This window comes from Mastigoproctus giganteus, chromosome 14, assembly GCF_048544385.1.
Source record: "Mastigoproctus giganteus isolate SK-2022 chromosome 14, ASM4854438v1, whole genome shotgun sequence".
NCBI lineage: Eukaryota > Metazoa > Arthropoda > Arachnida > Uropygi > Thelyphonidae > Mastigoproctus > Mastigoproctus giganteus.
The window spans coordinates 124,191,218-124,213,493 of NC_143588.1; the positions used below are offsets into that span (position 1 = coordinate 124,191,218).

General features: G+C 37.6%; 1 protein-coding gene across 1 annotated transcript in view; it reads left to right on the forward strand.

Annotated features, from left to right (window-relative positions):
• LOC150075707 (calcineurin-binding protein cabin-1-like) overlaps nt 1–19,925 on the forward strand; it is a 1,104,404-nt gene extending 1,084,479 nt beyond the window's left edge. The window contains exons 44-45 of the mRNA XM_090388624.1: nt 18,752–18,793; nt 19,471–19,925. Coding sequence (XP_090244750.1) covers nt 18,752–18,793; nt 19,471–19,925 — 497 coding nt within the window. The remainder of the gene's footprint in view (nt 1–18,751; nt 18,794–19,470) is intronic.
• The last annotated feature ends 2,351 nt before the right edge of the window (nt 19,926–22,276 follow it).

Consider the following 22,276-nt stretch of genomic DNA (forward strand, 5'->3'; position numbering starts at 1 on the left):
CCTGGGAATTCAACTTTGTGAAAGAATTTTATATTACAAAACAATGACCAATGACTAGAAGCAGAGCTGTAAGCTGTGCAGGGATTTTCTAGAAACTAAACAGGAAGGGTATTGTTAATTATTGTGTGGACGCACAAAACTCCTTACTTTACCCCATAAAACTTTTAAGGAATCATCTAGCCCGAGTCCTTGAATTCTAACCATCTTCCCAAAGTTTATGGGAAACCTTGCAGATCACTTGGAATAATGTTATTGAACATGACACACTATTATAATATTAAATGCCATAATGTCTAAGGATAAAATCTCATGGAGGATATTTTGATGAAAATCAGTATATATTATTCATTTCATTAATTAATTTTTGCTATAAATTTTCAATACCTAATAAAAAAATCTGAAAATGTTTTGTAATGGGTTATTTATACTTGGTATGTTGGTGTAACTCATGCAGCTTGCAATGAAGGAGGAAAATGTTTGGTATGATTCTGTACCAATGAATTATTCCGTGATGGCAAGAAACTTTGGACAGGTATAAGGGACATTTTCGTACCGAATTCCATACCTTGCACTTTCATACCTAATTTCAAAAAAAAACAATCAAACAGAAGTTTGATTGTTTTTTTTTGAACAATATGAACAATGTAACGTTTAATTACTCATGCTCCCGACTTATTCTACTGAATCAATGTTTAAAAGAATTTATCGAAATCCAGGTTGATTCCCTAATTTAACCCCAGGGGCTAAAATCTGGTGAATATGGGCTTGCCACAGCAAGGGTCCTGAGCTGGATATCATCATTCTTATATTTCTTGGAGGGACTGCTTTCTCTCTCCCTCTCCCTCTCTGGTTCAAAAACGACACGAAGAAACCAGCTGTTACATCATTATTGCTCGTTGCATTTCAACGTCGACAGGATCCTTGTGAATGAGTAAACTAAATGAGTATTTTGCATCTACATTCACACATGAAGAGTTATTTAGGGAGGGGAATGGTATAAGTGAATTGAACTCTGGCAGTGAGCTAGATGATTTTGTAATAACTGATAGGAAAGTGGAGGAGAAATTGTCGAAGATAAAAAAAAATCCCCCGATGTTGTTGGGATCTATCCAGTTGTTGAAGGAAGAAGCTAAGGAAGTAAGGTAGCCTTTATCCATAATTATGTGGGCTTCCTTGGACTCAGGGGGAGGTACCAATGGACAACTCGAAGGTTGGCAGGATTGTTAAGGACACTAGTGACAGTATGCTGCTCCCACAGGATCTAGAAAATTCGAGCAGATGGGCTGAGAGGTGGAAAATGAAATTTAACGTTGACAAATGTAAAGTACTACATATGGGAAGCATTAACCCCAGAGTAACGTATCAACTGTGTGGTACTAAACTGACAGTGGTAGAGAGTGAAAAGTATCTGACCTCTGGGTAATTGAGCAGGCGGATATGAAGTTTTCTGAATGCAGATGGTCTGCAAGGGTAGCTGATGGTGTCTTGTCAATCATATACAGGAATTTTTCTGCAGGGATAAGGTGCTTATTATCCCCTTGTATAAGCCAATGGTTAGGCCACACATTGAGTACTGTATACAAGTCTGAAGGCCTCAATTTATGAAAGATGCAGAGATGTTGGAACAAGTACAGTGAAGGGCAACAAGATTAGTGAATGGTACAAAGGGTTGCTCTTATGAAGGAAGGCTTAAGTTTTTCAGATTGTAGTGTCTGGATACTAGACACCTGAGAGGTGATTTTATTGAGGTATATAAAGCGTTGGATGGTTTGAGCATACTCAATGCTGATGGAATTCTTCATGTTGCTCAGCATAAACTGAGAAATCACCTGAGAGGGGATAATTTGAAATTGAGGAAAGACAGTTGTTGGATAGATGTGTGGAAATTTGTCTATAGGCAGCGGGTAGTTGGTTGGTGGAACAGACTTCCATCCTTTGTTGTGGAAGTTGATAGCCTAAATACATTTAAGGCTGATCTGGACAGGTATTTGGAACGAACGGAGGGGTGAAATGGGAGGGGGTTTTTTTGGCTGATGCTGCATAAGCTTGCTTGCATCATGTGCCTCTACTAATGCTAATTCTGTGTAATAACTGCAGAGGATCAATTATATTTGTCAAACGACTTTGTGTACTGAGAAATCCCATCACGTTTATTGAAGTTGAATTTAGTTACCGAGAGGCTTATTTTTCCTTGCTTACCGTTCATGCAAATAAAGTGCCTTAGATAAGCATACGGACAACACGTCATTCTGGGACAAGTGATCATTGTGCTGTTTCAGTCAACACGATGGTCCTTTGCTTCCCAAGGAATTGATGACGATCGTAATACCAATGTGCATATAAAACGCAGGATAATACAGAAGCTATTTATTATAATTTTTATTAGCCATATGGTGCAAGGAAGCTGAGGCTTATGTTGCACCCGGCAAAAGAAAATTCTGAATTACTCCGAGAGAGAGAGAGAGAGAGAGAGAGAGAGAGAGAGAGAGAGAGAGAGAGACGGGAATCGTCAAGAAAAAGAAGAATTATGATATTCAACTCAGGCCCCTGTGTGTGCCATGCCCATACTCACCAGATGTGAGCCCATCGGGTTAGTAAGAAAGCAAATGGTTAAAGCGTGGCATTTATATTTGTTGATATGCTTACCTATCGATTGTACCAAATCACAATAGATCAGTCATACTTTGATTACAGTCATATGGAAGTTAATTTGGCTAAAGACGATATAAAATGATTGGTTTCGATCTTGGAAAGCCTTATTGCCTAACAGCAAATGTGTGGGTGAGGATACATATCTCTGAATCGCCCAGTTTCTCTTGAGACGATTCTAATATATCTAAGATATAAAGTACTGCAACGCCTACTGTTTGACAAGCACACAGAGGAAATTTTTTCCCAGCCTTTATCTTGGACAATGTAGAACTTCTTTACAAGTGGCAACTTGTAAAGAAGTTCGTAGTGGCAACAATTTAGCTGAGACGATCTGACTGATGCAGATTGATTCCATATGACCTACTTTAGGTAGCGATGAAGATAATGAGATTGAGAATGAGAGGCTCTTTATCGGTGGCTTTCAAATACCTAGGTAATGATACAAAACTCATCCATGAGCAAGTTCAAACCAAAGAACATATTAACAGTTATATCGAAAACAATTTGGCCTTCCTAAAGACAATTCCTAACTGGACCTACTACTGTCCTCAAATTAAACGCGATATGTTCGCTATGATATGTTAGCTCTGTAAACCTACAATGTTCTTGAATCTCAGTGCCAATTAATCGGCTAATGACGATAACTTGCTAATGTTGATTTGGTACCTCTTTTCTGGAAATGTCTTCAATTCCACTGTACGTAACGACTCTAAAACTAACTTTGATTTGGTATGTCATTCCGGAAAATGCCTTGAAAGACAACATTTTCTGCTGTACACTAAATTTGATTCGAAATGTCATATCCGGAATGATGTCATTTACGACGGTGATTAATCTGGGCAAGGGGCAGATTGAAGGGCATTTTGTGCGACCCATCTGATTGGATACCAAACTGCTCAATAAAATTAACAGAACATGTAAATAACAAGGTATAACCCTTGCAGCTTGCAGTGAAGTGTGACAAAATTTGCTATGATGCTGTAGCAAAAAATAACGAGATAGCAAAAAACTCCAGATTGGTATAACGGACATTTATAGGGGCTTTATAAGAACTACCAAAAGGATAGCATTACAGAAATTGATGCACAATTCTGGAAAATGTGATCACATTACATCAGTATTTCATATGATCCCTTCCAATGGCTAAACAAGTCTGATAGTAGAGAACCTTGATATAAAGGTATGCACTACTTAACCTGTGTATATAAGATTGTCATTAAATGCCATTCTACCGCTAGCGCTGACCAAGTGACCGACAAGATGCTGCCCGCATGAATTACACAGAAGGGCATCCTACACAATTGGATTCAATTGGATTCAAGACTGTGATCATACTGGCTACAGCAATTCGATATCTTCAGTTTCAAGATATCTCTCCACCACTTGAGCTCTATTTTAAGGGGACTCTCAGGTATGAAAAGAAAATCAAGGCCAACCACATCCCCAAAACAACCCACAGGGTTTGACTAATTGTTCTGTTCTTGTTACCGCTGCATTGCATTCCAATGCTACCCTTATGAAAACTAAAAAGAGAGGTGGAGCCGTTGATTTTTATTCTACCATACACAGGCTGTAGCAGAGAACCTTGGTATAAAGGTATGAACGACCTAAGCCGACTTAACCTGTGCATATAAGATTGGCATTAAATGCCATTCTTCCAATAGCACAAATCTTAGTGCTAGTGGAAGGTGTGGCCTGACCATTGCCTTGTACAATGTATAATCACCTCTTTATGCCTGCTTGAAAAATTCCTGTATATCATTCACAAGCCACCTGAGTTACTCTTGCAGACTGTCTTTAATGATCACAAAACTCCATATCTGTCTGCACAATTACCTACAGTTCCTTTGCATTCTCTACCACTCTGAGTGTGGTATTACACAGTTGATATGTTAATCTGGAGTTACTGCTATCCATATGCAGAACCTTAAATTTGTCAATGTTAAACCACCTTCGGCTCATCTGCTCGATGCTTCTAGATACTCTTTCATCAGCATACTATTTTACTATCATTAACAACCTGCCAACTTTCGTATCATCTGCAAACGTAGACATTAAGCGTGATACACCATCATCAATATTATTAATAAATACAGAAAACAACAACGGACCCAACACAGAACCATGTGGGATTCCACTAAAAACATTAATCCCCAAAGAGCAGTGTCCATTGATTACCACTCTGTCTTCTCCCACTCAACGATTCCTTTATCAATAGCAGCATTTTGCCTTTAATGTCATACTGCTCCAATTTATACAGTAGTCTTTCTTGTCTTCAGATGAAATAATATCTGGAATCTATTGTAGTTTAAAACAGGACTCATCAGAGAAGATGAGTCATGTTTCAAGATATATTGAGAACCCTTTGTCAGGCTCCAAATCAAATTCATGGCAGCAATTTCGATGAGCTCTGCGGTGCTTTGGGGTTAGCTTTTTAACACAATCCGATTAGAAATGATACTTGCGATGGCAGAAATAGTTCTATCATGAGCAATCATACTTAAGGTATCTACTTCGCAGAGAAAAGGAGATGCCAGTTTGATCCTTGTAACATTGTCAATATTTTAATTGTTGATTGGTGGCTTAAGGTTTTATGTACAAAAAATTGCCTGAATTGTATAATAATCAAGATAATCATGCATATAGAACTATACAGGGTGTTTAACAAGTGATGGTCAATACTTTAAGGGTGAACTGTACAGCCTGTACAATATGCAAAAAAAGCTTTACGTTAATCGTTTTGGAGATATTTCGCATTTCTGGTTAGGATTCACCAATGACAAGGTGAACTGTAAAGAATTGGGATCCACACTGACTTGTTTGTTTAGATTACATTATGCTCATTCTCTCTCTTTCCCGTCTCTCAATGCTCTGATGTAGCAGGCATACAACACTGGTGTGCAACACTCAAGGACCAACACTATTTTTAATTTATTATTATTTATTATTATGTCTAAAGTGGCACCTAGACTTCCGTCTACCTCCACCTGATAAACGGAATTTGTGCAGAACCTCTGCGAAACAGACCTGTAGTGCAGGCCTCTTCACCACCAGGGAGCAGCTGACACCTTGCACCTGGACAACTTTTCCCTAATGGCAGCCCATAACCAATTGGTACTTGGCTTGGTCTATTTTAACAGTACTTCATGCAGCAAAATCTCACACCCATCGGAATTAATGCTATATCGGTGGGTGCCAACGATGCCACTCCCAGGCTGCCCACACCTCAGACCCAGCAAAAAAAATATATATATATATATAAAATAAAATATTAAGGATATTAAGGATAAAATATTAAGGATCAATCAAATAATAATGCTATCAGGGACTTAAGAAAACGCAAAAAAAAATTATTATTGCTTTTTACCGTCAATCTGGATGACTTCAACTGGGGCCAACCACCCAGACTGAAGGCAAAAAACATCAAGAGGTTCTCTGTTTCTATAATGCTCAATATATGCTAAGTAATTTAAATCTAAACCAAATATAAACCAGTATAGGCCAAATTAAAATTAAATGTAAATAAATTTTAGAATTATTAGAATCAAATGTAAGAAATATAAGTAAAATATAAATGTAAGCATATATTAGTCATCGTTGACCCGACAGTGAACATAATTTAATTATTAAAATAAGATTAAATATATAATACCTACTACATATTTACCGTATCTAGGACATAATGTAATAGTCGTCAAAATAATATGTGGTGCCCCCTATGTGATGGATATGGTAAAAATAAATATAAATGAATAATTAAATTTTTTTTCTTCTTACTATCTGGATGTTTCTCTTTGCATTAACCTAAATTTAGTTATTTATTTATATTTATTTTTACCTTATCCATTACATAGGGGGCACCACATTATTTTGTCGACTATTTCATTATGTCCTAGATACGGTAAATGTGGTACGTATTATATATTTAATCTTATTTTAATCATTAAATTACGTTCTCTGTCGGGTCAACGATGATTAATATATGCTTACATATATATTTTACTTATATTTCTTACATTTGATTCTAATAATTCTAAAATTTATTTACATTTGATTTATACAGGGTGATTCACTGCCAGTGCGAGAAACTTCCAGGAGGTGAAGGGGCCACAAAGACGAAACGGAATCACATAGCATTGCAGGGTCCGACATGCCTTTGTCATGCGGTAGACGTTGAACAGGGAGTCATGTGAACAGTGATCCCGCTGGAAGTCAGCATCCGCGAACTGGTTCCTGAGGGAGTAGGATGGATGAGTATTCAAACATTGAACTGGCTGACTTGCCCATTGTGTATGGAGCTGTAGACTATAAAGGGTGCGCCGCTCTGCGCTTGTACCAGGAACATTTCCCACACAGGCGTGCTCCTCATCTTATAATTTTCGCACGTGTGCACAGAAGGTTACGTGAGACTGGTTGTTTCATGGGAGGTACCATGAATCGAGAGCAAATGACGAGAATGCCAGACAATGAGGAGAATGTCCTGCATTGTGCAGAAGGCAACCTGAGTACGAGTCTCAGGCGATAGGCCAACGATTGAATATTTCCCAATCCACTGTATGGAGGATACTGTCAACAAAGCAAATAAGTTCATACCATCTGGAGTTCATACCATCTGGAGTTCATAACATTATCCACTCCGGAGGACTTTTTCTACTTGGTTTCTTCAACAGAAACGGTTCGCAAATGTTGACTTCCAGCGGGATCACTGTTCATGCGACCTCCCGTTCAACGTTCTCTACCGCATGACATATGGATTTCAGACCCTGCAATGCTATGTGATTCTGATTCATCTTTGTGCCCCCTACACCTCCTGCAAGTTTGACAAATTGGTAGTGAACCACCCTGTATTTGGCCTATACTGGTTTATATCTGGTTTAGGTTTAAATTACTTAGCATATATTGATCATTACAGAAACAGAGAACCTCTTGTCATTTTTTGCCTTCAATCTGGGTGGTTGGCCCCAATTCAATTCATTTAGATTATCGGTAAAAAGTGATAATAATTTTTTTTCCATTTTCTTAAGACCCTGATAGTATTATTATTTGGTTGATCCTTAATATTTTATCCTTAATATCCCTAATATTTTATATTTTATAGACATTATGGGTGTATTGCATGATGGCTTGCAACTGCACTGACCTAAATATTAGTTACAGTTACTGTCGTTTTAACTTTCTTTTCTTTTTTATCACTAATACAATTATATACATATATAAGTAGGGTCTCTCAAAAATATTGGTACAAATGTTTAGGGGAGGTAGGTAACATCTAACGGAATTTGAATCGCATGGAAATCCATAACCGGAAACGCGACTGTAAGACGGTACACGGTGCTGTTCATCAGTTCGCGAGAGGAAATATTTCTAGTTTGCTCATTCAAGCAGTAGTCGCCGCACGAAGAGCATGCAAGGTGAACTTATGGAAAACTCAACGAATTTAGGGAGAATGCTTCCCAGACAGACATGTATCAGACCACCATTTGTTTGCACGTGTGCATCAAAATTTGGGTGATTAGGGGTTATTTAGAGTTAATAGGAGTAGTGTGGGCAGATCACTTTCGGCGCAAACTGCCACCATGGAAGAAAGCGTGTTGAATGCCATCCAGAATAATTCTACTACCAGCACATGTGCCATTGCCTCTGCCTTAGGAGTGTAGTGTACACTGCAAATCTCATTGCAGTTTACAGCATGTCTGGCATGACGATTCCTTACACCCCCTTTCATCTCCAAAGGGTTCAGTTACTGTTCCCCAACATCATGCTGCATGTGTGGCTTTTGTGCAATAGTTTCTCCAAGAAAGTATTCAACACTTGAATTTTCCAGCCTATGTTTTGGTCACAGATGAGACTAATTTCACTCAGGAAGGCTTATTCAATCAGCACAAGACTCATGTGTTGGCTCATGACAAACCACACGGTGTGCGCCCCCATGTGGCACAACATCGCTTCACAATAAATGTGTGGGCATGCATGTATGATCGGTGACTGCTTAGTCGGCCCATACCTGTAACCATCCCGCATGATCTCCACTGAATATCGGATCTTTCTTGAACAATTTCTACCAGGGTTACTTGATGTTCCAGCAAATGTGGGATGCAACATTTGGTTTCAACCTGACAGGGCTCCTGCCCTTTATGGAAGGTGTGTTCGTGACCATTTGGACAGGCGTTTTAGGCATCGATGGATTGGCCATGGTGGAACCGTTGCCTGGCCCCCACACTCACCTGATTTATCGAACCTTCATTTCTTTCTGTGGGGGTCCTCAAATGTATCATATATGAATCGCCTGTGGAGATAGAAATGGATCTCGTGGCGAGACTAGTCTGCGCTGCTGCTACTGTCAAAGAAACTCCAGGTGTGTTTGACCATGTCCGCCAATCCATATTTGCGTCAGTGTCACACATGCATCGCGTCTCATGGTGAAACCTTCGAGCATGTGTTCTAACATCACGAAATGCATCCATCTCATACTGCATTGTTAATATTATGTCAAATAAATGTTTGCCACTAATTACTCTTTTGTGTCATTTCTGCTTCTTATGCCTCTTCTACTACTTTCCCGTGACATTTCCGGTTATGGGTTCCTATACAATTACTCTTTTGTGTCATTTCTGCTTCTTATGCCTCTTCTACTACTTTCCCGTGACATTTCCGGTTATGGGTTCCTATACGATTCACATTCCTTTAGACGATACCTACCTCCCCTAAACATTTGTACCAATATTTCTCAGAGGTTTGTTAATATATATATATATATATATACACATATACACATATATATACAATATAAACAAACTAAAAAACATCGAAAATCAAAGTGTATATAACCAAATCGTAATTAGTAAGTATTAGATTATTCTGTCTGTTCCATTGAAAAACAGTTACACAGAACTCTTGCAGTGCTTGAAATTTAGCCTGATTAGCAATAGGACCACTTTCAGAGCCTCTAACTAAGTTACCAATCTTCACTTTTAGCCTTTATCTATGTTCAACATACCAACTACAATCATATAATAAATGACTCCAAGTCTCAGGTGGATGACAAGTACATAAAGGAGAGCTGACTAGACCAAAGTAATGTAGTTTAAAATTTAATGCCCAATGGCTAGTTAAAATAAACGATGTTAACATAGAAGGAAAAAAAACATTTGTTGTTACTAGCCTAAGTGAATATAACTGTTGGAGTGATCAATCTAGTCACCTCGCCAGTTACACTATGATCCCATCTCTGTTGCCACATACAAATCAACTGTGTTATAACATTTTTCTTAGCTTTGGATATCTCTACAGTGATATCACATGTAATATTCATGAAACAAACGACTCTTCCTTTTTTAGGTAATAACAAAGGGCTCGATACATAATTTACAAGTTTAGAGGAAAATATAATTTACAAGTTTAGAGGAAAATGCTGACCAAAACCTGCATAGCATTCATTGAGACTGTTCTGCACAAACCAGCAATAACATAAAACATTTGAGCGCTGAATTGATAACAATTTCTGTTTAAATTTAATGATAGTAACTGTGAAGTACAATGCTGATGCTCCATATGCAACTGTGGGTAAGATGACTGCCTTGCAGTATAAATTTTAAACACTCCTTTTCAACCCCCAATCTGACCTCATTAATCGAATTACTGATGCACTAATTTTTTTAATTTTTTCGTGTAAATAATTTAAATGTGGAGAAAACGATAATCTATCATCAATTCTTATACCTAGATATTTCACCTCAGATACTAGGGACATCTTTCTCCCCTTAATTAAAGCTTTGGTGGTTGCGCATAATTTAGTTTCTCCTTAAGAGGCATCATAACAGTTTTATTTCTAGATATCAATAGCTTATGATGATTTATCCATAACACTGGACTTTCTAATACCTGTGCAACTCTTATTTCAACCACAGACCTGGATTCACCAGTAACAAATAAAACCAAATCATCTACATAAGCAAGGTTATGCAGATATTCAACTGATTGTTCTAGCCATAAATTAAGTACTAAGTTCCAAAACAGTGGGCCCAATACAGACGCCTGAGGACACCCTCTCGAAAGAGTCCTATTAAACTGTATATTCTACACCATGTCAACTGCTCCAGTAAAATCTATGAAGATGGCTAACACATGTTCTGCCTGGTTGGTGAAATTCATGAGATCATTAATGGCATCCTCTTGAAACCATACAGATAATGCAGTGTCAAACCATTTTTATGTGACCTGGTTCAGTCGTAAAAATAACATTGTTTCAAAAACTTTGCCAAGATTAGCCAATAACCAAAGTGGTCTGTACATTCTTGCGTGATTCGATTTTTTTCCCGCCTTAACAGCTTAATCAAACTAACTTTCCAGATCATAGGAAAGTACCTTGAAGTAAACATTTATTATATAAGTTTAACAAGATGTTAGGATAAAGCTCAATCACTTTAAGTACAGCGATATTTTATATTAAATCGATCCCTGGAGCTTTGGATGTGTTAATTTGCTTAGAAATGGCTCTCAATTCCTCTGGAGTAAACTAATATCAACAGACCCAAGACATGTTACATTAGAGTCCCCTTCTTCATCATGAGGAAACAACTCAAATGTTATTGCCTGCACTTTTGTAATCCAATCAGTTGTTTCCACACCATTGACGATCACTGCATTCATTATCTCTCCAGGTCTTACTTTATTCCTACTTAGTTTATAAATTAATTTCCAAGGATCTATACTGCCGACACTAGTAATTACATTTCTCCAAGCCTTTAATTTACATTCATAAATATCCCTATAATAAATTTTCGTTTTATTGCTATAACATGCATGATAAAATTGAGCCTCATTCAGCCCCCACCGCCTATACCTCTGATATGCCTTCCTACCTAAAAATACCTTTCTTTAATTTAGATAATTCCGCATTCCACCAATTAAAAATTCGCCTCTTAACTCGTTGTCCTCTTGAGGCACAGCTGAGGCTCTGAGAAATGAAGACTGAATGAAAGCAGCAACATACAAGCATTTTAAAAACTCAAATTAACCATTGTCTCCTGAAAAATCTATAGCCACTGACGATGCAAAACTAGACCAGTTAATCTTCTTATAACTAAATCTAGTTAATTCAAAATTATCAAAATGTAAAGTAGTATTTAAATCAGCCAAATTAATATGAAAAACCAAAGATCAATGATCACTATTCGTATAGTCCGTTTCCACAAGCCAATTACAGATTCTTAACTAAAGTCAAATCATTGTTCGAACTGCATTGAACATTGTTAAAAGTATAAGGCTGACCTGATATAATGACTACATACAATTTATTCGTTAAAATAAAGTCCTCCATTAGGCGACATCTCTGATCAATCATGCTGCTAAACGATAAGTTAGATTTTGCATTGGATTCCAATGCAATAATAAAATTACTGCAACCAGTTTCACTGAAAACTGTTTCCATATAATGGATAGAGTTTACATTTTCGTGACTTGGAGGACAATAAAGAGATATTAAATTAAAAGACAGCCTAGGAGTACAAATGTTCACTCATGTTGAGTTCTGACTACACAGCTCAGAGATGACAGCTATCTGTAATAACTTATTAAAGACCACCATTGCTGTTTTAGGTTTAACATCAACTACACTTATAACTCTGGCATCAGCAGGAAAACCAAGAATTTTATGTCCATGTGCAAAGAAACCAACATACTGCTCCTGCATACACAGATTGTCAACACTTTCTTGCACAGCCACCATTCTAATTTCATCACTAACCGCACGAAATGTTTGGGCATTGAGTTGAACCAACTTAAGCACACTACCTTCATCTTTATGTTGAAAACTACCATTCACATTAAACTTACTACAGTCATCCATCATAAGTATGCGTACTTGCAAACTCCTGAGCATTTTTATACTCAGGACAACTACTACTCCTTAATGAGTGATCATAAGCTCTTCCTCTGTGCTTGCAGATCACACAGCATGGATCTTTATTTTTATTTGGGAAATCAACAAAAAGATGAACACACAACACGGTCTTGTGTGGGCAGTGTTGTATAGAGTGGCCAAACCCCAAACACTTGAAACATTTAGTGACAACTGTAAAACATCTGATTTTTGTGTGATGTATATCCAAAATAAAACCTATCATTACACTTCAAATTTTCTAACATGTGAGGAACTACCCCAATTACCCAATTATTAAACCTTACCTTGGAACTGTTACTAAATCTAAAAATAATGCCCTCCCTAATCTCTTGCTCCTAATATCCATAATCTTGAAGATTTTTCTTATATAAATCCCTAATAATATCTTCCTGAGTTAATTCCTTACGTACTTCATATGGCAGGGTTCTGTAAATTACTTTACAGCAGAAATACAGACTACCTTCCCAGATGTGGCAATACAGACTTCCTTCCTTCCCAGATGTGGCAATACAGACTTCCTTCCTTCCCAAATGTGGCAGTAGAGACTACCTTCCCAGATGTGGCAATACAGACTACCTTCCCAGAGTGAACTGCTGTGAGTGGATGCAACAATAGTGTATCATGAATCCCAAATTTTTAAAAATTCTATTCACTTAGGTCATTGAGGTTGAAACTGACATTCTCTCAGGCATACCAAACAAGCTGTAATTGCTAACTGGGAGTCTAAAACGCTAATGGAATTGATATTCATGTGGCATTCAAGTCAAGTGGACCCAATTTCGGCAAAGACCGGACAGTCGGTGAGAGAGCCTCTGCTTGCACATTCACAACAGTGGGACTGTTAGTAATCCTGGATATAACCTCCATGCATAAGCACAATGTGGGTGACCACATGGGGGGAAACAATGTAAACAGGGGTAGAAGTGTGGCGCCCACACCACAGGGAGGAATGCCACTTCTCTGTGTTACCATGTGCTACTAGATGGTAGATGGCTATACACACATTGCTTATTGGAGGCTTGAAGTAGTGGAACTCTTGTTTAATCTCCAGGGTTAAGTTCTGGTCAACCCTTCCCCCAACCCCATGGGCTCACATCTGGTGAGTATGGTGCTCGCACACCCAGGATCCTCAACTGGATATCATCATTCTTCTCTTTCTTGGTGATTCCTTTCTACTTTTGTCACTCTCTCTCTTATGGTATCTCAGCAAATTTTTTTGGCTGGTGCAGAATAAGCCTCAGGCTTCCTTGTACCATACAGCTAATAATAGTAATAATAATATCTTCCATCATGAAGTATAACTAATGACTTTTGAGGTTAGATGAGCATCATGGAAAGATCCAATTTCCTTACATTTCCCGGGTACACCTCCAAAACGGTGTTTGCAGCTGGCCACTAGTGAGTACACCAGACCGAACTTATTCTTATTGGAAACTATAGGTAATTTTTTAGGAGGCTTCTGGATCTGCTAGTGTATAATCTTGCTACCTCTACTCTGCCAGATAGTTACTGGCGGGAGTCTGAATAGCCTGTATGTGGAGCAATTGTTGATGCCATGTTAGGTCAAGCATCTGAGTATATTCTTACCACGTGTACGCCATATCCAAAAATTTCATTAATTCGTATGGTATTTACCCAAACTTCTTCTTGGTATTGAATACACTATGGCTGCTATAATAAGGTTACTAAGTAACCTTATATGTGAAAAGAGTTCCTAATTAATTTTACAAATACAAGTGGTCTCAATTATAATCTCAACAATGTCCATTTCCACTTGCAGTCTGCTAAACCCTAGGTACTTTTCCTCAAATATCTCAGTTATTTATTGATTCAACTACTGCTCATCTCAGTTACCAAAATTATTTGTTCTATGATTGGTTTCACCTCAAAGGTGGTACTTGTGCATTTGTCCATTGCAATATTCCCTGTCAGAGATTGGTAATTTGGAAGCTCCACTTTTCGATCTTCTGTGGCTTAAAATCTCTCTTCTTCATTGTGTCAAATTCATCTGTTGTTTCTACAGTTTTCCCAACTCTACTAAGGACTTGAGTGCTTTGACGTCTTCCTCTCTTTGCATTTTGCTTTCTTCAGTCCAACTTTCCTAACATTCAGGTAAATAATTTCCTTGCTGATTTTAATATTCACAACTCCAGCTGGCTTCCATTTTCTAGTCATGCCAAACCAGTTGGTCATGATGCTTAAGCTTTTGCAATTACTAATGCAATGACCTCGCAGACACTATTCATTTACCTACCAGAACAACGGACAATCCTAACCATAAAGCCAACACACAATCTTTTTTCTCACAAACAACCCTTCTTTAATCTGTCCAAACTAGAGTTTGAACAAGATAAGAGTAGAAAACTTGCTTCTCACCCTAATGGTAGCATAGCGTTTTGGTACTCTTGCCAAAGTTATTGGCCAGAACCTTTGCCCAACTCTGCTCCCACCTATATCCAGATGGTCCTTTTGTTACTTCAGCCAAGGATAAAACTGACCTGCTAGCATCTCATTTTTCTTCCAACTCATGTATTAATGATTTTCGTGAAACACTTTACACCATTCCCAACGTGCTCCATTCAATGTTTCCTGTAGTCTCGCATCAAAGGATTTCAGTCTTTCATCAAAGGATATCAGAAGGAGTTTGACGAATCTCGATGCTAAGGAAGCCCCAGATCCTGATGGTATTCATCCACTCGTTATCGAAAACCTGTGCTTCTGAACTTACTCCTGTTCTTTGCCATCTTTTTTAAATTTTTTATTCCAAAGGTGTTTTTCCTTCGGTTTGGAAATTTGTTCATATCCGACCAGTTCCTTGACAGGGTGACAAATCCCTCCCAACTAATTATCATCCAACTGCAATTCCTTCTACTCTTTCTAAAGTAATGGAAAAATTAATTAACTGCCAAATCAGTCTACCTAGTAACCTTTTGTCTGATCAACGATCGCCAGTATGGATTCTGTCAGTGTCAATCTACTGGTTATATTCTGGCTTATGTTACCTATTTATGGACTAATTGAATCGAAACATTTTGAGAAACACAGGCAGTTGCTCTTGACTTCTCAAAGTCATTCGTTCGTTTGGCCTAAAGGTCTTCTAAACAAGCTTCGATCTTATGGTTTGCCAAATATTTTTTGTAATTTGTTATCCAATTTTCTCTCTGATCGCTCATGTGCGTGATGGTAGAATGCTCTCTGTCTTCTAACTTCTCCACTAATGCTGTTGCTGCCTAAGGTTTAATTATTTCCCTAACTCTTTCCCCTTGGTTATGAATGACCTTTTTCCATTGACTGGAAATCCTATCCATAGATTTTCTGATGATAGCACATTGCATTCCAATTTCTATTTTGAAAATGGTAAACTTTAAACACCATGGTTCTTGAACAACCCACCAGTTCAGCTGATTGGGAATCTGTCCATTATCAAAGTCTGATAAATCCTTCCTTTTACCCATCGTTGTTCTGCTCAATTACTTTCAACTTCTCGAAAATCTGCTACCAATTCCTTAAATACCAATCTCCAAGTAATTCTCCAGTGGGGCAAAGACAGCTTTGTTGATTTTTATCCTAAAATTCAGTTTTGTTTTAAATCTCACAAGGAGGATTCTTCTGCTCCTATGCTTATGTTTATCTTTGGTGACACTCTGATTTCTAGGCAAATTGATATCTCTTTTTGGGATTACCCTGACTTCTAATCTCTTTTGTCACAAGCACATTACAAATATTGCTTCCTCTGCATCCAAAAAGCTTTGTTTTCTTTTTCGCTCTTGGCGTTACTTTTCTTCCAAACAGTTGTTCACTCTGTACAAATCGCAAACCCGCTCTACGATAGAATATTGTTCCAACATCTTTTGGTCTCCACCAAACCTCTCTCAGGTTTCTAGATTCCATTCAGATGAGGGAAGTTAGATTAATTAATGACTCCCTCTAGCAGAGTCCCTCCACTCCTGTCTCATAGACGTACCATTTCTGCTTCATGCCTTTTCTACAGATGCTTGCATTGGCACTGTACTTCTGAATTGGCTTCTATAATTCCTGCCCTCTCTTTCAAAAGTCCGAACCTGTGCCTTCACCACCCAACAGCCATTTACTGTCCAACCTCAAACGTGCAGAATCAACTATTCATCTTTGTCGTTTATATTTTAAACTGCCATTTTCTGGAACAACTTCCTTCATACATGTTTCCTGAATATTAGTCTGCAGAAGTTCGTCTAATATCAACCTATATCCTGTTTCATCTCCTCAACCTCCAACTCAAACATGGTACTAAGTATTATGGGTTCTGATTCCTCTCATGTTTGGGGTTTCATAAAAGAAAAAAATGTCCATTTTCCCTAATATCAATCAGCTGCTGTTGGGCAGTAATTAGCAGGTGTTGAATCGTTATGGTTTCCATAAATTGTAAAGATCTTACTCAAAACCCATTCATATTTTTTGTTTGACAAATTTTCAAACAAATTTTAAAATTGTTTCCCATTTTAGTAAGTGCCCAATTATAGTTGTTTTTATTTGTGATATTTTCAAATCGTTTTCGACCGAAAAATAAGATAACTACGGACATATTTTCAAACATCCTTTTTCAAATTGCTGTGTCCAGAGTGCGAAGTTTTTCTTAAAGCATTTACCTGCCTGCACATCCTTAAACTTCGCATTTACCTTGGAGAGATAGGTTAAGGGTTTCACTATTTAGAAAATATCTGCGAAGTGACACTGCTGACAATCACTGCTTGTCACAAAAAAAAAATAATCGGCTCATGGTACACTTTAAATACCATCGCTCTTGAACACCCCACCAGTTCAGCTTATTGGGAATCTGTCCATTATCAAAGTCTGATAAATGCTTCCTTTTACCCATCACACTCGTAATTTTACTTCCTACTCAACCACTATCACCTTATCTATCAACTTAGGTCGACTAACTGTGTTCTCTCATAGCTCACGTGGTCAACGGCTGAATTCGCTTTTCATAAGGTTGGCCCTAAATCAGTGTTCACTTAGTGTACTGTTCTGCAGTTGTCTTAATATGTTGAAAGATTGAGTTGTAAGATATACTTATAAATGTTTTAGCTAATGCTTTTGGTGTTTTTGGTCCGGATGATAACTCCTGTTTCAAGCTAAGTATTCAGTTTCGATACTCTATGTATTTTCCAAATCTCCTCCTGGTTATTCTATTGTCTGTGGCCTGGTTGATATTTCTGGAAATAGAAATTGGAAATTGCAGAAAGAAACATTCCAAGCTCTATTCTTTTTTGCTATTTAGCACAGTGCATTCTGATTGCCCCAGTAACTGAAGTGCTTTCCTTTTCTTCGTAAAATTTTGATATCACAGAGAAAGCAGTTCATGAAATCTGGCTGGTTGTATGTTTGGAACAGTATGGCTGGGATTGGATCTCATCAATATGAACCTAAGATGTATATTAATTCCAGTGTGCCCTATGAAATTTACAAGTAGGACTAGGCAAAGCTGGCAAGTTTACACATCTTTGGCGTTTGAAAAGAATTGCTAAATTATTATTTAGTGGGTTATCCAAATCTGAGGACTCCATGTTAGCATATTTTGCAGGAGAGCAGATTATATTTCTGTCCAGTTTCAAGGTAGGCCACAGTCTGTTCAACAGGGTGATTTGAAAACATCAAGAGCAATTCGGTTATCTTACTTCTTCAATTACTGTACAAGATAGTGCAATTGCATCATTTCAGTACATAATCAACTAATTAAGTAGTTATAAATTTGCATCATTAAGTATATTCATATTGTGAATACCTTCACAACGAGTTGCTGTGATATTGCACTACCTCCAATAAGTAACGCTTCACCATAGGAGAAGACTATTGTTACTTATTCTCAATGGGTACCATCACCCATATGGCAAAGTTTTGTAGCTTATTGGCTTCTCATCACTAAGTGGGCAAGTATCTTGGTGTTGCAGTGATGACAACCCAGTTACAAAGTATAAATCCCCAATATGAGAGATGCCTGGTGGTGTATTATTCTGTAATCTTACTTTTCTATTGTTGGCGAACCCTATTGCAGATTATCAGCACTGCAATCTCTGAGTAAGGGAGTGGATGATGTATTGTGTTAGTTGAGGCTATTGGTTTCCTATAATTTCATCTGTGAGTATTGATGCAGTACTTTGTCAGAGTGACTCATGGGGTTATTTTTCTGTGAACTAAATGAATTTTCTTCTGTTGCAGATCCCAAAATGTCTCATCCACCAGTGGGCCATGAAATTCACAGTCAGTTCATTATCGCAAAAATCTCTATCATCCCCTTAGAAAAAGAGGTCTAAATGAGTCTGCACAGAAACATGTTAGGATGGAACGTTCTTCCTAACAACAACCCCCATGGGACGGAAATTAAATTTCCTATCTTGTTTACAGATGGTATCATTTTATATCTTCTGTAGCTTGTATAATATAACCTGTTCTGAAAGCTGCTGGAGTTCCACTGAATTATTTTTCTTTCGTTATGTGGATTCACGGATTGTTTTTGATTCATGATTTTTAGTTGTACAGTGCTTGTGTCAACCTATTGTTGTTTTGTCTTTATTAGCAAAATAGTGATATGTCACGTTTATCTCATTGGTCACATGAAGTTCAATAATTACATTATCTAAGTCAATCAGTATCGATTCTGCTATAAAGCAATTGTTTCAGTTTAGTTATTTCTGTCACTTTGGCTTTGTTATTGGTATATATGGGACGGAGTGGGTGTTACTGGGTTGTTCAGTTTTTTGCAAAGGATGATGTTTGGAAGAGAGCAAGGAATGTGTGCAGTCAGTGAGAGATAACTCATTTGGAAGTATTGATGCATTATTTTGAAATTTCCCAATGGATATGCGAGATTGACAGCTGCCAGTGTGACTCATGGTTATATTTTTCTGTGAACTAAATGAATTTTCTTCTCTTTACAGATCCCAAAATGTCCCATCCACCAGTGGGCCATGAAATGCAAGCAGCTAGTTCATTATCTCAAGAATCTGTAATCATTATCCCTTTAGAACAAGTGTCTCAGTGGTGTTCTGGAAGTACTGAGAGTAGGTTGTCTCAAGAAATAACGTTTGGGGCACAACTAGTCCATTTTGAACCTCCTCGAGCTGAAAGTTTACGGTCTTGTTCTGTTGCTGTGCTCCCCATCCGGACTCTAGTTTGTCAGAATTCTCCCAGAGCAACTAATATGCCATCTGAGGGTCACGCCATTTCTGCTCCTGAAACTCTGGATTGTTATCGAATCCTGGCATCGATACTGAGAGCAGCTCACTACACAGGAGGTGCTCCATCCTTAGAAGGGGACTCAAACGAACTAGCATTGGCAATTTCGGAACACACACAGAACAGTACTGAGGTCCACCTCAAAGAACAGGTTTAAGAAATAAAACAAATGCTTTGGATACACGAAAATCATGCTGAGTTTAGCACAAAGAACATGAAACATGTGATTATAAAGCTGTGTATTTGCTGATTAAATAATCTGTAAAATAATTTCTTTGAAGAGTTTAGTAAATATTCTTTTTGTAGTAAAAAACTATTTTTATTTCAAATTGTGCTCTCTGCTTCGTGACTCCTTAGATTTCAAACATGGGGTTGAAATAGTGGTAGATCTGTGACTCCAATTATTTTTGATGCCCACTCAGAATGTTTGTTATTATAAGCTAATTCAAATTTATTCTAATTACACATAGATGTACTTATTGTTGGGAGAACAAAAACCTTTCAATTCGTTACGGGAAATGTGTAAAAAATTTATTAATTGCACAATAATTGTAGAACCCATGGTTCATGACTAGTCTGACATTGCTCTTTTAGTTCAATAGATGTCAAGCTAGTCATGAACCATGCACAATCCCTTTGAAATAAAAATCACTTTAGATTAGTCAGTGTTTCCAATTTATAGCAATTTTATAAAATAATAAACCTGAATATTCTTTGCAGTTAAAATGATTATTTGAAATACAGCATATATACTTCAATTTATACCTTCATAAAATGCTTCTTTGCCCCTAATTCAAATTAACATGTTAAAACAAATATTCACAAGCTTTTGGGAAGTTCCTTTTGTGTTTTGTCAGTCACAGCATTCACAGAGAATTTAAAAGAAATCATAGTAGATTAAGGTAGAAGGGAAGGACAAAATATCACATCTGATACAGCTGCTTCATCAGAATCTCTTTGTGGCACCTTCTCAATGTTAATGATAACTTTATATTTGGATGGAGAGACAGAAATGCCACATGCCATTTCTCTCCAGGAGAGTTGAGATAATAAAGAACAATTTACCTAATCTGAGTAATTGGTAAACGATTTTACAATAACCACAGTAATTATTCCTAAACCAACAGAAAAAAACTGGAGCTAATAATAAAGAGATTGACAGTACAGACACTTCAGCACAGAAACTGCATTCCAATTATCCCAAATTGGCAATGCAGAAAAGATAAAAATTTAGCTGTTCTGTTCATTTTAATTTATTGATATAGTTACTATTCTTTTATTTATTTGAAAATTTTACTCTACATTGGAAACATGGTAATTGCAATATATTGATTTAATTAGTTTCAGCCAGGAATTTCATTTCAATCAGGGTGTTGTGTGATTCTCGGAGAGGGTCCGAATATACGGGAAATTTGCTTAAGCTTGGATAATTTTTTTTTAATTTAAACCCCAAACACAAGAGGTATTAGAACCTACAGTACTTAGTACCATGCTTGGGTTGGAGGTTGAAAGGACGAAAGAAGATATTTGTTGACATTGGTTTGAACTTCTGTAGACCAATTTTCAGGTAATAGGTATGAAGGGAGGTTGTTACAGAAAACAGCAGTAGAATGAATAAACGTGGAAGATGAAAAGTTGGTACTGTGAGTTTGACATTGGACGGTAAATGGATGTTGGCTGGTGGCAGAACGTGTTCAGACAAAGAGAGTGGGAATTAAAGAAGCCAGTTCAGAACAGTGCCCATGAAAGTATCTGTAGAAGAGGCATGCTGAAGAAACAGTACATCTATGAGACAGCAAGTGGAGAGACTCTGTTAGATATGGATCATTAATTAACCTAACTGCCCTCTGCTGAGTGGAATCAAGAAGCCTGAGAGAGGTTTTTGGGGCACCACCCCAGATGTGGGAACAACATTCAATGGCAGAGTGGATTTGTGATTTATACAGTGTGAGCAGCTGTACGGAAGAAAAGTAATGCCAAGAGTAAATGAGAAAACCCAGTTTTTTAGATGCAGAAGAAGCAATATTTGTAATGTGCTTGTGCCAAGAGAGATTAGAAGTCAGGGTAATCTCCAAAAGAGATATATCATTTTGACTAGAAATTGGTGTGTCACCAAAGATAAGCATAACAGCAGAAGAATCCTTTTTGCGAGATATAAGACAAGACTGAGTTTTAGAAGGTTTGAAATCCACTGTTGTCTTTCCCCCCACGGGAGAATTACCTGAAGATTGGCATTTAAGGAATTGGCAAAAGAGTTTTGAGAAGTTGAAGCTGATTGAGCAGGACAAGGTTTCTCAAAATGGAAAGTGGAATCAATGTGCTATCATCAGCAAAACGATGGATAGGATTTCCAGTCAATGGAAGAAGCTCAGTAACGTACAAGAGGAAAAGAGTGGGGGAAAGAACCAAACCTTGGGGGACAGCAGCATTAGTGGAGCAGTTAGAAGAGAGAGAGAGAGCCATCTATCATCACTCTCAGTGAACGATCAGAGAGAAAAAAGGAAAAAC